We start from the raw sequence: 13,793 nt of genomic DNA, 5'->3' as shown, positions 1-13,793 counted from the left end.
TATAAACCACAGTGATTCACACACTTTACTTACGGAGCCTACTGTTCGCTTGAATCAATTATCTATCTCTTCAATTTATCTGCATATCTGTGGCTTTATTTGCCGGGCTTATATACTAAAAAAGAGGGCGCCTGGCAAACACTGGGACATTGGTGGAGTTCATCGATAAGTCATGATCCTTCTAAAAATTCCAGCGCGCATGCTCCCAGCGTCGCGTGACTTCCGCTGTCGTAACAATAATACTGTCTAATAATGGTTGGAGACGGTTTGAATGGGTAATGAAGAAAATCTTTAATATAAGTTTAACATAACAGCAAATGTACAACGTTTCGACAAGGTTTTGTCATCATCAGGTATTGTCTGTTGTATGTCCATGTAACTACTTCGCAGAGTGTGGATGAATCTTCACCAAAATTGGTATGGAGGTTCATTAGGTCCATGTGGGATACATAAAAATTTTGAGTTTTGCATTTTGTGGTTTTTATTGGCGTTTTTGCATTTTTTTATTTTACAATTACATATAAGGGAAGCAACTTTTCAAGTGCTAAGATAACCTTTCATTAATCATGAATTTACATTAACTTCCGTCCGGGGGACGGGTACTCCAGCTAGTATACATATTGGGGTGCAAATTTGGCGAGTTTTCAGCACTACTTTATTTTCTACTTTGTATTTTATTTCCTCGCCTACACAATTATTTTATTACTACTTTATATACATGTTAATTTGTTAGAAAGTTTTTTTTATAACTTCGGCGATATAACAGCAAAATAGAATTAGATTTAGGACTGATATTTTTTTCTTTCATGAGAAGTTTTATGGACTTAGGCCTAGGGTAAGTTATTGCACAATACATTTTTGTTTTAGGCTTAATTACAAAACAAATAGGACTTTAGTCTCTCTTATCGCACCGTGGTAAGTTAAGCTACATTTTATTTACATTATTTTAGTTGTTTCATGAACATGTTAGTATTTTGATACTGAGTTGTAGGCAAAAGCAAAATAAAAGTTACTAAGGATTTTAATGAAGTAATGTTTCAGCTAAGCCTTACGTTACGTTTATGTATTAGGCCTAATGCTTAAATTAGACTGCAAACAGACCCACTAGTACTTACGTTAGAACTTGGACTCAGATAATATTTAGTTACGTGTATATAAGTGTAATCGCGCTGTATTTAAATTACGCAATTAAAGAAATTAATATGTTTAATATTTACATACTTTGTTACAACATGTGAAAAGTTACAACGGGAATAGAAAAATAGGAATGTAAAAACGTTAAAATATGTATTCTGCAGCAATAACTAAAATGCTGAAAAAATTCCAATTTCCTTTATGACTGTTTACTTAACAGCCGTCATTTTTGGGTAAGGCCTCTTTATCGTTCACTGCTTATTTCTTCTTTCAGTTTCACCGAAATTACGTGATTTAGTAAAGAAATAGTCATAAACAGTTACGTTTTCTAACAGAATGATTAGCTTATGGTTTAAATTGTCATTCGCTGTAGCGGATGCCAGTAGCTTTCAAATATTTATTAGGAATCAATGAAAAACAAAACGGATTGATATCATGGGTTTAACTTTCACATTTCTTTTCCTAGGGGATGGGTGTGCAGGGATAGCCTTGAAGGACCAATTGGTATCTCTTGTCCATATGTTATAGTACCCAATATCATCTTATGCATTTTTATAATGAACAAAAGCCAAGAATGAAGAAACAATATATAGAGAATTTGTATATTTTTCTCTGTATAGAAATTCAAAAACAAACAAGTACACCTACAAGTCGTGAGTCACGAAGATCTAGCAATTAAATGATACATTGTACTAAATCTTATTTTACATTATATTTATTATTTCAAAACCTATAATGATCTAATCTGAAACATATATAGTAACAATTAGAGTAAAACATAGGGCTACAGAAAAGCACAGATATTCTACTATTCCTAATGTTAAGATTTAAAGCTATATTTTGACAGGAACTTAAATATTTGAATGCAAACTATACCTGCAGTTTACACATTATTTTATTTACAAAACAAACTAATTAAATACTAGATTTTGAAGCTTCAAAATCCACCTAACAAACATATTTTTCTGCACGAATTTATAGGATAAGTAAATAACACAACAATTGATCCAGGAGAATCCATGCTGTGCATATAGTGTTGTTCACAACCTAATACAAACAACTCTTCCTGTCAGTGGCACACATATTTATATATATTTGATATCAACACACAGTATTATATATTATTAGATATTTAGTGGTTAACGTGTGCCTTAGGTAAGCACTGGTGTGTTGTAGTTCGTTGAATTTCGCATAAAGTGTGCTGCTTCTTCGGTATGAAGTATGTGTTATGCATAGCTAAATAAACATAAAATGGTCAATACAATATCAATATTGTAGTTCAAAAAATACAGGTTTCTTAAGTTCTCATAATTTGACTGAAATGTATGTAAAGTATATATATATATATATATATAGCACTATTTCTATGTGAAACAGTTAAACTATAGTCATACAAAATGAGATTCACGATCTGATGACAACCCAGTGATTTTTGGAGGTTCATATTGTTGGAACAGTTCTTTCTGGGAAGAGGTGGAAGTCAAAGAGTGATATGCTGTTGACGAATTTGTAAATGAACATGGTGTATGAGAAGCTAAACCAATACGACTTTTAGCAACTGGTCGAGGCAAACTAGGTTCAATGTTATTAATACTTTGTTTTGAAGATGCAAATCCTTCTTGGGAAGATGAGAAAAAATTGCGGGAGGCTTTTCTTAATTGGCGGCAACATCTTTCTTCAGGGCATGACAGCTTCCTCATGGATGGCTCAAGAGGAGGTTTAGAGCTTAAAAGGCTTCTTTGGTCACATTGGGGGCTATAAGTAGGCAAGAATAAACAAGGTAAATTTTTGCAATAAATGGATGAGTTCAGTTGATAAAATAATGCATACAACCTAGTAAAACACATTGCACTAAAACCAAATTATAATTATTATTTTTATGTGATGATAATGATCTACAGACCTCTCCCTGACAACTGAAAAAGAAACAACGTTGTACCTTGACAAATGTAAACCACAATCGATGTATGTAGTACAGTATGTGTAAGACAAAAATAAGAAAATTTGAATTATGGTAAACAACTTTTGTGCCTTTAACTTTAACAACATTCTGATGGTCCTTAACTATACATATGATATTGGTAAAAACATAGCTTATGAAATAAATGATTGTTAATTAGCAAAAACATCACATTTTCATTTAGATAAACTATTACATAGTTCACCTGTAAGGTGATTTTTATATAACTATAAAAATACTATTTTTTATTATACAGTTTTCACATTTCATTTGGATAATCTTTAGAACCTAATAAAAAAGCTTTTTTGAGGTAAATGTTTATATTTTGTTTTTCATTTTCTCTAGAATATCACTAACTTCAACTACTATCATCAACATACAGTGCAATGAAATGTTTCAAATTAACAAATGGAAACGCCCCCCAGTGACACAGCGGTAAGTCTGCGGACTTACAACGATAGAAACCGGGTTTCGATACCCGTGGTGGGCAGAGTACAGATAGCCCTTGTGTAGCTTTGTGCATAATTAAAAACAAACAAACAAATGGAAATATGTACATCATAGAAATTCACTAGAATAGTATTCTTGGTCTCCTATGCATAATTTCACGTCTTTATCTTTTCACTTACAGTTTATTTTTTATTTTCCTTTCAAATTCTTCATATTTTATTATTTCTGCCAATACATCACTTATCCATGCGGGCTTTTATAAACATTTTACCAATCTAGTGAGTAAACAAGATGGTGGTTGCTCAAGCTTAATGTCTATACGCTTTTCACAATCCAGGCGAGAACAAGTTAAACTTATACAAAATCATTAAACCTTTCAAATATGCATTTTAAAACATAATTACTTTAGATGTAAAAGTTAAACCTAAATGCAATCTAACTGTCTATCAAACTAATATGTATAAGGTGAGAAAGTATAGCAAAACACTAGGTACCCCGCTATCGAGAATGGATTAAGTTTCTTTCAACGCGATAAAGCGAAACAAATATATTGCTAATGTCTGTTGACCTACTTAGCTAAATAGAGGGACATCGGCTCTTTCTATTGGTTATAAGCATGCTATTTAACTTCAAACTGTTGCATAGCAACACAGCTTCGACTTTGCAAGTGGGTGTGGCTGACATTACGAAAAAAATTACAATTTAGTTTGGGAAGAAATTCTTAGAACATGTTGAGATGGGAATGAAAAACAAGTGTTTTGTGGACTTTGAATGTCTGATATAACAGTCTACTTTAGTTACTCACAGTTTCTTATATAAGAGCTTTTAAAAGTGGAGAATTGCAACTGCGAGAGGATCACATGACAGAAAAAAAAATTCACTTTTAATTGCTGTTTTAGATGTTTCTTTTTAAAATAAAGGAATAATAAAACACTTTAAATTATAACATACTTGATGATAATAATTTCAATGAAAATACATATATTGTAAATTGGTTTAATTAAATTTTGAATGTAACATGCACAGAAGAGGGTTTAAAGATGGCATCGTTGCTTCAGAGTTAAACTTATTTCTTAATTTTGACAGCATTAAAGAAGTCTGTATATAATTGTGATATATCCAGGTGAAACTGAATTAATTTTTTAGCCATAATTGATAAGTCTACTTCATATGAAGAGATTCAATTAAGATACTGATTACGAAGTAATATTAAATATTTTACTAACTGAGTCGAAGTGAAGCGAAATATTGAAACTGTACATAAATTGAAATACAATAACACAATCTTTTGCAAACACTAAATAAAACACAGTGTATGTACCTGCTTTAGAATAAGATGGATTGTCACTTTTACTGGATATGTTCCAGACTGTTTAAATGAAACGTTCTTTAACTCACAAGAAACCTTGCATTTATCCAGAGCGACTAGTGTTATACACGTGACTGATCATTCTCATTACAGTATAGATGAGGCCGTAACCCTAGATACGAAACCCTGAACTACAATTGAAAAACACTTGTCGACATCCTTGCACAATGTGCAGTATTGAGCAATATTTCCTGCAGGCAGAGTAGGCAGTGGTGGGATTCAGCCGGTTCGCACCGGTTCGTGCGAACCTGTTCTTAGAATTTAATGACCTCCACGAACCGGTTGTTAACAATCGTATGTATAGGCCTAATAATAACGTTACAACTTACAAGTACGCGTGTTTACAATGCAACTTTACTTTAGCTTTTTCAACTACATGTTGTGTGAAACCTGTAACTATACCAAATAAATGATTAATACAGAATAAATACCATAACATTAAAAGAAAATAGAAATGCATGGCATATTCTTACACCACACAGTTTTGAATATATTTTTTATTTACTTTAATCTTCACCCCCTGTGGTTCGGCAATAAGTCTTAAAGCTTGTAATGCTAAAAACCGGGTTTTAATACCTGTGGTAGGCACAACACAGGTAGGCAATTATATAGCTTTGTGCTTAACAAAACAAAAGTTTAATTTTTAAAATGGTAAAATCTTAATATTTTACTTTTGGAATAGTGGATATTAGTAAGTGGATTTGATTAAATTCTGAATACTAGCCTTCGACATCCAGAATTTATTAATAAGAGATAATCATTCAGCTTTTAGTATTTCCTTTGAGGTTATACTTTAATTTAGGTTCTATATATATGGGGCCAGTGAGGAGAGCAGCAGACAGGGTTTTAAAGCTGCGGGACCTGCGTGATTTTTTTATGGTTACCTTGAGCTAGTGAGAAAGAACGACCATCAGGTGTAATCACCATGGTGAAGAGATTTATGGACATCCTAATTAGGGAACTCTTTGTAAGACTCCAAGGTTTTTACAACCAGTGACAAATCTCAATGCTGGAGTTGCCAATAACAAGGAAATGGTTTGAAATGCCAAAAGTGGTTGTACCACTAATAGTTGGAGTGGCAAGTATCTCACTAGTAAACTACTAAATCTTGGCAAAGCAAAGATACTTCCAAGTTGTGAAGGTGGGCTAACAAAACTATTTGTGGCAGCTTGGAGACCAGAAGTGATGCAAAGACACAAAGTGACATGTATGCATCTGATGTGTGAATCTATTATACATTGTCAGGCATCAAGAAGAACTGGTGTCATTGGTATCTCAACCAGTTAGTAGCTTATAAAATAAACAAGAGCAACTTGGTTACTGGTAGGAAAACAGTACCTTGTTATCACTTAGATAATAGATGTGTACCTGAGATGTGTATTGACACCATGAAGAACAGAATGATCCACAGAGATGATTTCAAGGCCTGATAGCATGGACTTCACAATTCTGCAAAACCTACATGAATAGGAATACTCTTATATGGTTTTAGAATATTATAAGGAAATATTCATCAACGAGTTCTTTGACTATCTCCCAAGAAAACCAGTGCAATGCCAGTAGATGCCTCGGAAATTTAATTCTTGACTGAAGCAGTTCCTCTGACGATCGTTTTTGCCAGAGAGATATAAGCTGACAGTAATAACTGGTTGAAACTCCTCTGGAACTTGATTTTGAAATTGCACTGTCTTAGCGAGCTTGAAATGACTCACCTTCAGTTGCACTGTCACAAGCATTGCCAGATGCTATGATGCACTAACTAACAGTAAGTAATCTGGGTTACCCATGTCTTTTTAAGCTGGCAAAACACTGCCACTGGAGCAGTCAAGTCCTTTCAAATGACACTTCAAACAAGAGAGATGGACCGTCCATTTTATTTGTGGGCCAATTAGGCCTTCACTAAAAAAACCTTCATATATCCCATCAACCAAAAAGAATGACATCAGTTTTTTCAGAGAACAGCAGAAGGGTCCTCAGTAAGCTATGTTGCTACTGGTCTGACTAGCTTAAATTAGTGGAGCCTTAACTGGTTCTAGTCATTAACTCCGATAAGTGTAGCAGTTTGTGCCCAAAGATGTGTGGGTGGTCAGCTCAGATCATAAACTGGGTATGTTTGTCACATGTTTGTAAAGATATTGGATGCAAGGTTGGATATTTGGTTGGCAATGTTGGTGTCAAAACTTTGTTGCAGCATTTCAGACACTTTGAGAGAAGCTACCCTTCGAGCTAGTCATACTAACTTTGTTCTAGCTAATGGGAATGAGCTCGAAGTAACTAAAGAGGAAGTAATTTCTCTGTGTTGCTATCAGAAGTGTTGTTTTCATTATGATTGTGATTACCTCTGAGCTTATAGATGGAATTGTTGCAGATTAAGTAAATGTTTTAGTCACTAAAATTTTCCTTAGTTAAGGTTCTGGTGGTGGCTTATTTTCAGCAGTATGCTGAAACTGATGCCAGTGATAGTGAAATTGGAACTGTATTTCATAATTATAAGAAGGTGCGATAAATGTTATAAATTACATCAGGCATGTTGATGAATTCCTGAATTCCAGTATTGCATAAAAAGGTACTTGCATCTGTTGTAATTGTCATGATGATGTCACTATTAAATGGGCTCAGCAAATGACAAATAAGGAGCTTTAAAAGGCACAACTAAAGGATCGAGGTGGAGCTTTGGTGAAGTATAGTGAAGTGTGACCTTTACAGATCAGTGAATGCAGTGTGAATGCATAAAACCTATGGCACTTGTAAATGCAGTTATGATCTCAGGGTGATGTGCTGTACCACTACTATGAACAAGATAAATGAAGTTTTTGGTCTGTGATGCTACTAATAGATATTGTAAGGCTATGGCAGGTAATACTTTAGACTTTACATGATGAAAGGATTATCAGACATCAAGGTTTTTCATACACTATGCACAAAAGTGGTTTTCAATTTGCATCTGTGTTGAAATGTTGAGTGGTGGTGTACAATATATGTTGTGTGTGCTGCAAAGAAGAAAAACATGGTACACACCAGGGTAGAAACTCCATTAGCAAATTGTACGTTCTCCTTTACAAATAACAGCCCCATATATATCTGGTATTTTCCCAAAGACTGGTAATAGTAAATGATATATGCTAGGTGGTATTGATTATTTCATTAAATGGTCCCAAAGCTTATACATTGGTTGACAGTTCATTGCATTTTGTTATTTATAGGTTTTCAGAACTGGGAATAGCAGGAGTTGAAGCACCAGAAGAAATCCACACAGATCAAGAATCAAACCTCAAAAGCTTTAATTGGATGTGATATATAAATGACCTGCTAGTGCAGATGTGGTATGCTATTCACAATAGTAGGTAGAGTGGTTAAGTTCTGCAACAGTTGATGCATAGAAACTTGCTTATTAACATTTTTATAAAGTGGACATATATTAAGTGGTAGTATGACAAGAGAGAATGGAAATGAAAGTTCTAGTCTGCAGACTGGTATGATTCACCTAGATGAATATATATATTATGTCATATATAGAGAGGATTGAGTACATTATATTAAAGTAAGTTTGAATATTCAAACGAAAAGTACAACTGACACAAAGTTGCATTAGAATGGCAGGGATCAGATCTAAATTTTGAAATTTTTTGGCATTTTGTAGATGATGGAACGAAAAAGTGATCACTTTTGGGAAGAATATGTAACAGTCATAAACTCTGATGATAAAGATATGCTGAGATTAGGGATTCAAAATTTTCTAGATTGGAATATCCCTTGCATTTAATAACAGTGAAAAACAAAAAAATAAGGATCAACTTGGAGTACCTGGACCATTCAGAAAGAGACCTGCTACAAGTTGTACCCTAGCCATGGTAAGCAAACTATTGTATTTTGCAACAAGTGCAAATCTACTAACAAAAAGGTCAGTAAAAAAAGCTGTTTATGTGACTCAAGCAACAGTATGCAACATAAACAAAAATGATCTCTGCCTGGCAAAATAACACAAGTCATGCACACAGAAATTGCTTTTTGGACATATACGTTCAACCATTGCATACCTTAAGTGGGTATGAAATAAAACAAGTGTTCTTGCTATTCCATATGAAGACATATACATACCATTCAAGTTGTTGGGTGCAGCACCTATGTATTTCTGCACATTGAACTGTAGAAACAGGCACTGGGAAACTATCAATATGAGTACTAGAAGTACAGTGGTATTTATGCTGGGGCTACTGTCAAGATGCACAATAATCAGATAGTGCATGGCTGGACATGGTGATATGGACTGTAACAAGGAGGTGAGGTGCCAAAATAGTTTAACATAATGTATTCAGCATCTGAAAATTTAGACCAAAAGGAGAAATGTCATGGTATATCCAGTGTTTCATTCATGATGGTGGTGATGAAGAATATGTACTTATATATATATATATATATATATATATATATAACTAAATTATTTATTGATATTGTAACTTTGTCTGAACAAAGTAAAACCACAGTCACTGGTTTGTTTCAGAATGAAAAAAATGTAAGGTATATTTTGTTTTCCAGTAGTTTTGAAATACAATAGTCTAATTTCTTGAAAAAACTATTTCCAAGCCTTATGAATATTATTGCATATTTACTTGATATTTATTTTGTAAAAGTGTAGTTTGATTTTAGATTTTGTGTTTGCCTAACTAAAAAGCTTTTTAGACTTGTAATGCCTTCTGTCGGTTCACATTTTCACTTGCCACTTGCCTTGCTACTCCCTCTTATTACAGCATACTAGCATGCAAATGATCATGCAGCAACCTCCATCAATAGGAATACGACACTACCCCTGTCATAACTAGCACCCTCTCTAATCATGCATGTTAATCACTAGAGATTGTTCATAACTAACCAAACCAAATCACACTGGAAGTTGGGAGGATGGGTTGGAAATTTTCAGTTTAGGAAAATGTTAACTTCCGATACAATATCTTACCTCTGCTCATAAAAAGCTAGAATTTCAAATTGAACTGGTGGAGGGCCAGTGAGAACATGATCCCTTTTAGGAAGTGCCTAAAATACAGAAATAATGGGATTCCATGGTGTAGAGTGGCTAGGACATGACAGGCAGCAAATGTGAGTTCAACCTCAACTAACACCTGGCAGCATCTGGAATTGTATATCAGGTCTGTGGTAGGAAGAGGGTCCTCTAACTTTCACCTCAAAAATGGGTAATGGTAGGGAAGAGGAGCTCTCATACCAAAAACCTGTCTCTGCATGTGTGCACCTCCAACACAATCAACACCAGATCTACCAAAAACCAACATCTGGCAGATGAAAGGAACGAGGAGAGCCCAGATGAGTGTTCATATCTGGTCCAAAACCTGGTGGCATGAGAAATTTTTTTTGTCCAGTCCTTGGTAGGAGGGTGCCCAGCCTTATACAAGCAGTAAGCCATGTGCCTCGTCCAGTTACAACCAACACCAGATCCACCTGGAACTGACATCTAGTGGATGATAGGAAGAGGGACCAAAAGCTTGGGGTTGCATCTCCAGTCCAAAACCTGGCAACACATTGGAAACTTATTGTCCAGTCTGTGGTAGGAGGAGGGTACCAACAAAACACGTTAAAACTTGTGTGGCTGGACTGTTTCCAACCAACACCCGACCCCCGGGAACTGACATCTGGGGGATGGTAAGAAGTGACAAAAGCTTCTGCTCCTCTAAATAACTGCAAACTTTTAGTTTTGAAATTCTTGAGTAAGCCTGCAATAATAATAAAAGAAATTGAATGAAAAATAACCATATTCAGGCAATTTGAAGTTTTAGAAAGAAATAAGCTACTTACAATTTTTTTTCCTTTGTTTGAACAGAATATGTTGCACTGGATGATATAGGTGAGTGCGGTAATCTGGTGTTTACAGAAGAGGAGTTCTTGGTAAAAGGACAAACATATTTTGTTGAAGGATCCTTCAATGAAGTTGATACTGTTGGATTCTCTGATTGAGTTTTGCTTTCCAGTGCTGGCACTTTTATCCCTAAAGTCAACAAATTTGTATAAATATCCTTTTCTTTTAAGGAGGTGATATTATCAAGGATTAAATTGGGATTCTGAATGTCTTCTTCAATGTTTAAAGATAGAAAATTGTTTAGAACCTATAAAACTACTTTCAATGTGAGTAATAACATTTTAGTAAAGAAGATCAAATTCAAACTAGATAAAAGGCAGTAGCATTCAAGTATATGTCAAACCTTTCAGTTACATATATACCATTATATATATATATATATGATGTTTTAAGTTGTATGTATTACATGTAAAATATAGTCCATCACTACATGAAGCCTAATCATGTTCTTTCAATTTACTCTTGCCCTTGGTCACTAAGAAGAAGTGAAATTCCCCAATAATTGCTGTAACGCAGTGACAAGTGATGAACTCAAAGTAAAATTACCCCATCTGAGAAGAGATACAGTACTGTGCAAAAGTGTTAGGACAAGAGAATATTTTGTCATTCTTTCTATTTTATGGGACTAATTCTTCCATGCCGTTACAGAATGTAAATTTCAAAGCTATGGTAATGCTTCACTGATCTCTGTTGAAAATTGAATAAACCAGGGTAAGAATGCCTATCATTCTATAGAATTCCCATATACTTGTACCAAGGCCATGTCATAAGGGTTCTGCTTGAATGAACATACTGATTAAATTTAGGGTCTGACATGGTAACCCATGCAGTGTCTTAACTATATAGAAAGAAGCTAGCAAGGAGCTGGCATATGATACCGGTATATGCTAGAATAAATCAATTTAATAGCACTCCACAAATAAACCTTAATAAAAACAGTGTATAACACTATATATTAAGTTTGGTAGTCATGCCACGGCCCAAAAAGTGTAAAGAATTGTCAGTAGAGCAGAGAGTTCCCATAAAAACTTTATGTGATGCTGGTTGGACTCTCCGACAAATTACTGCAGACTTGAAATGCTCCCCAAACACTGCCAAGTACACCCTAGATTGTGAGACTGTGACAGTTGAATTTGAAAATAGGAAAGGAAAAGGCAGAACACTCAATGATACTGATGTTGAGTATCTTCCATTATGCAGCCTTCGGGACAGAAGGATGACTGCCACTGATCTCAAGCATGAGATAAATGACCATGTACCAAATGACAGAAAAGTGTTCAGATCTACAGTATCAAGAAGACTTAACAAGAATGGAATATTTGGTCGTGTAGCAGTTCAAAAACTTTGATCTCCAAATCTTGTCAAGAGAGTGAAATTTGCTAAAAAGTACAAAAACTGTACTGTTGATGACTGGAAAAGGGTGTTATGGATGAATGAGTTCAAGTTTGAAATATTTGGTTCAAAGCATAGGTTGTATGTCCGGCAGAAGAAAGGTGAAAGATAATTACCTCAATGTATAGCACCTACCTGCTGAGGCAACAGGAGATATTTGCAAAATAGATGGAATAATGGACCAGTGCAAGTACCATCAGATACTGATCCATCATAGTAAAACCAGTGGTTTGCATATTAATGGTAAAGGATTCTACTACCAAGAAGATAATGAGCCCAAACCCTTATCCAACCTGTGTATAAATTACTTAGTTAAGAAAAAAACTGCTGGAGTCATTCAAATGATGCAATGGCCCCCATAGAGCTCCAATAACAAACCAATTGAGCAGTTCTGGGATTTGATATATCAAAGACTTGGCAAATCAGAAGTTACTTCTAAAGAAACTTTATAAGAGTGTGTTAACAGACATTTGGAGTAAAATTCCAAAGGATGCTTTGATTAAATATGTTGCAACCATGCCTGAAAGACTGTCTGCAGTTATTATAGCAAAAGGGGGACACACAAAATAATAACTGCTTGCTGAACTAGAGCACTTCCACTGAGTTTCTGTTGTACTAAATGTGAAGCGTAATCAACTTTTGATGTTTCACCTGTGATTTACCTTCCCTTATTCTTTGAAAGTAGCCTGAAATCTACCTTTTAACTTTGTCCTAACACTTTTGCACAGTACTGTATGTTACTTGCAAAACTCTTATAATTTATACAACTGAAGATAGACATAAAAGTGAAACATAAAGAAAACTTATCAAAAGATAAAGTTCAAAGAAGCTGTTGAATTTTACAGTACCTGGCTCCTGGTTTCTGACTGTATTAATATTATGCTGAAACAGCTGTTCCAAAACACTTTGGTTACTGTTTAAGCTTGTTTGAAGATTAACTGTGGAAGATAACGTGGATGCAGAATAAGATCCACTACTAGGTCTAAATAAACTATGCTGATTTTCAACTTTGTTAGAGTCAATAGAGCCTGAATACTGAGCAGCTGCACTAATGCCTGGCATATTTTTTGATTGAGTTTCAAAAAAATTACGTCTCAACTCTGCTGTGGAAGGTCGACTTGCAACATTGGAATTGTTTGCTTTCTGGTCAACTAATGGTATAAAAGAAGTTGATGTAGAAGGCAAGGTAGCAGTTTGACTAGCTATATTTACTACTGATGTGTCAGAGAAAGAGGAAAATTCCATATTTTTTCTGCTCTCCTTTTCATATTCCTGTTCACTAGCAGTGTCATTAACTGAGATATCTTTACAAGGTGGAGGGACAACCTTAGTCTGGGTAGCACTTGCTTGTGACTGAACTTGTATTTTCCTAGTTGATGGTAAACTTTCTGGGTGTCGTTTTAATCCCATGGCAGATGAAGTAATCATAGCTGGCAAAAGTGGAGATTTTTTACTATGGGATTCATCACACAGTGACAGCTCTAATATCTCATCATCCAAGTACCTCCCAGAGCCAAGACAATCATCTGTTGAATAACATTAGCTTTTAAAAACATGTTTCTCTTTGTTTCAGCTATAAAGATTATGTATCCTACTCAAATATTAGTACAGCTGTTTAATTC

General features: G+C 34.7%; 1 protein-coding gene across 6 annotated transcripts in view; it reads right to left on the bottom strand.

The window, feature by feature from the left end:
* Positions 1-1,722: 1,722 nt before the first annotated feature.
* The window catches only part of LOC106463634 (rho GTPase-activating protein 45-like), a 116,788-nt gene continuing 104,717 nt past the window's right edge, over positions 1,723-13,793 (bottom strand). For 5 of the 6 annotated variants that reach the window (XM_013923683.2, XM_013923684.2, XM_022391173.1 and 2 more), the window contains 3 exons: positions 13,020-13,697; positions 10,719-10,908; positions 1,723-2,889 (listed from right to left, as the gene is read on the bottom strand). In XM_013923683.2, the coding sequence (XP_013779137.2) occupies positions 2,523-2,889; positions 10,719-10,908; positions 13,020-13,697 (1,235 nt within the window). In that variant the 3' untranslated portion in view covers positions 1,723-2,522. The remainder of the gene's footprint in view (positions 2,890-10,718; positions 10,909-13,019; positions 13,698-13,793) is intronic. The other variant, XM_022391175.1, reaches the window with a different exon arrangement.

Source organism: Limulus polyphemus, unplaced genomic scaffold (assembly GCF_000517525.1).
Source record: "Limulus polyphemus unplaced genomic scaffold, Limulus_polyphemus-2.1.2 Scaffold1450, whole genome shotgun sequence".
NCBI lineage: Eukaryota > Metazoa > Arthropoda > Merostomata > Xiphosura > Limulidae > Limulus > Limulus polyphemus.
Note: the sequence above shows the minus strand (reverse complement) of the source record. Positions and strands in the feature narration are given on the sequence as shown.